This window comes from Penaeus vannamei, chromosome 42, assembly GCF_042767895.1.
Source record: "Penaeus vannamei isolate JL-2024 chromosome 42, ASM4276789v1, whole genome shotgun sequence".
Taxonomy (NCBI): domain Eukaryota; kingdom Metazoa; phylum Arthropoda; class Malacostraca; order Decapoda; family Penaeidae; genus Penaeus; species Penaeus vannamei.
This window is the reverse complement of record NC_091590.1, coordinates 22,093,573-22,096,072: the sequence shown is the minus strand read 5'-3', so window position 1 is coordinate 22,096,072 and position 2,500 is coordinate 22,093,573. Positions and strand designations below refer to the sequence as shown.

General features: G+C 30.8%; 1 protein-coding gene across 2 annotated transcripts in view; it reads left to right on the top strand.

The window, feature by feature from the left end:
• The window catches only part of LOC113817697 (uncharacterized), a 6,348-nt gene that overhangs the window by 3,624 nt on the left and 224 nt on the right, over positions 1 to 2,500 (top strand). For both annotated transcript variants that reach the window (XM_027369773.2, XM_027369774.2), the window contains 2 exons: positions 983 to 1,211; positions 2,287 to 2,500. The exon at positions 2,287 to 2,500 is cut by the window's right edge and continues 224 nt beyond it. In XM_027369773.2, the coding sequence (XP_027225574.2) occupies positions 983 to 1,211; positions 2,287 to 2,300 (243 nt within the window). In that variant the 3' untranslated portion in view covers positions 2,301 to 2,500. The remainder of the gene's footprint in view (positions 1 to 982; positions 1,212 to 2,286) is intronic.

Below are 2,500 nucleotides of genomic sequence, written 5' to 3'. Positions count from 1 at the left end.
TGTATGAGGGCATGTATGTAAATGCATATTATGTATATGTACGTGCGTGACTGATTGTGTGAAGAAGAGGAAAATGTAAAAGTAGTCTGACCTTACAATATACCAGGAAAAGGATACAGATATGATATTGGCGTCACAGGCCTATCAAAGTGGAATAACAAACGTGGAGTGTAGGCCTATATTTTCTGGCGATCCAATGGTATCCGCCCCCCCCCCCTTCCAATGTGAGAGTTGCCATATACTCCCAATCAAGAGCTGTTTGTCTAGGGATCGTTGTGATAAGGTTTTGTGGCGGGCCGTTTGAAAGGCGAATTTTAGCCACTCTGATTAATGTCATTATTGGGAATTATTGTTATCATTATTACTCTGTTCCTATTATGGTTTTCTTTGCAATGTCTTTATTATATTTTATCTTTACTTCATTTATATATAAATTTTTATTTGGCTATTTCTACCTGTGTGAGAGAGTATGTGTGTGTGTGTGTGTGTGTGTGTGTGTGTTTGTGTGTGTGTATGTATCCATATATATATATATATATATATATATATATATATATATATATATATATATATATATATATATATATATATATATATATGTATATAGAGAGATAGATACATACATACATACATACATACATATATACATATATATATATATATATATATATATATATATATATATATATATATATATATATATATATATACATACATATATATGTATGCATGTATAAATATGTAAATGTATATGTATATTCATATATATACATGTGTTTTTGTTTATATATATATATATATATATATATATATATATATATATATATATATATATATATATATATATATATATATATATATATACATTTATGTGCGTGTGTGTAGATTTGTATATGCGCATGTTTTTATTTATCTCTGTGTTCATAAACATTTGAATTTGTCCCTCACATCACCCCCCCCCCTCCTCCCCCCTCCCAAACAGCGTCGGCACAGCGAGATCACGTGTCTAGAGTGGGTGTGGTGGCTGTGCAGCATCATCGTCACCGTCTTCAACATCCTGCTGTGCGTGTGGTTCGGCCTCCTGTCGGACATCCTCCCCACTGCTGTGTCTGCTGTGGCGGCTGCGCTGTACCTGCTGTTCTTCAAGTTCGCCAAGGATGACATTAAGCAGATGGGGGAGGAGGAGGAGGCGGCAAGCAGGGAAGGTCCAGGTGAGGGTTTTGCTGTTGCAAGGACTTTGGTTGTATTGTTGCATGGTGTTTGTTGTTATTGTTGCAAGATGGATGTTGTTGCTAGGTATTTGTATTTGTCGTTGCAAGATATTGTTATTATTGATGTAAGATGTTTGGTGTTATGTTGATAGTGGTTTATTTTTGTTGTTGCAAGAATTTTTTGTTGTTGTTTCACTAGCTTTGTTGTTATTGTTGCTGGAGATTCGTTATCGTTGTTGCAAGATATTATTTTTATAGGAAATGTGTTGCTTTTGAGATTCGTCGTTGTTGTTGCAAGTTTTGATGTTATTGTTGCAAGAGTTTTGATGTTATTGTTGCAAGATCCTTGATTATCATTGTTGCAACATGTTTATTCTTATTACAATGCCTTTCTTGTTATTATTGCAAGATATTCGTTATACTGTAGCAAGACATTTATTATTACATTGTTGCAGGTGATTTAGTAATACTTTAAGCCATTATCTTTGAATTCTCTATAGCATTTTTCTCAATAACGCTTTGTTATCAGCATTGCCATTGTTTTAGCTATCGTCTTGTTGGTAGTATCCCGTACCTCTTATAATTTGTATCATCAATAAAAGTAGTTGGTATTGTTGCTGTACAAACACTATTGTTGTCTTTGTTATTATGAAATTTTATATTTTGTATTGTTATTTCATTTCTATCGCCATTTTCTTCATCATCAATATTGTTGATGTTATTATTGTTGTAGTTGTTTTCATCATTATTATCATCATTTTTATCATTTATTATTATTATTATAATTGTTGTTATTATTATTATCATTATCATTATCATTATTATCATCATGAATATTTTTATTGTTGTTATATTTTGTTGTTGTTACTAACTTCCTTGATTTTTTTTATTTTATTACTACCATTGTTATTGTTGATATGGTATTTTATACTACTTCTGATTATTTCATTAGGCGTATCATTAGTACTATCATTATCATTCACTGTTGCTGTTATCATTGTCACTAACGGCAGTATGCTATTTATATCAATATTAGCATTATCAGATTAATTATTGTATTGACTATTTTTTTCAGAATATATTGAATGATCGACACCAAAGATCTACCAAGAAATTAAATAAATGAACAGACTACCTACAAAGAACGACCGACAGTTTAATAAGAAAAAGATAGATTTTATTTGTGTGTGGATATTTGAATATAAAAGTATTTGTCAGAGAAACTGTGAATATAACCTATGAATATAATTCAGTTATACCCATAACATATCGTAAGTATTTATTCTATA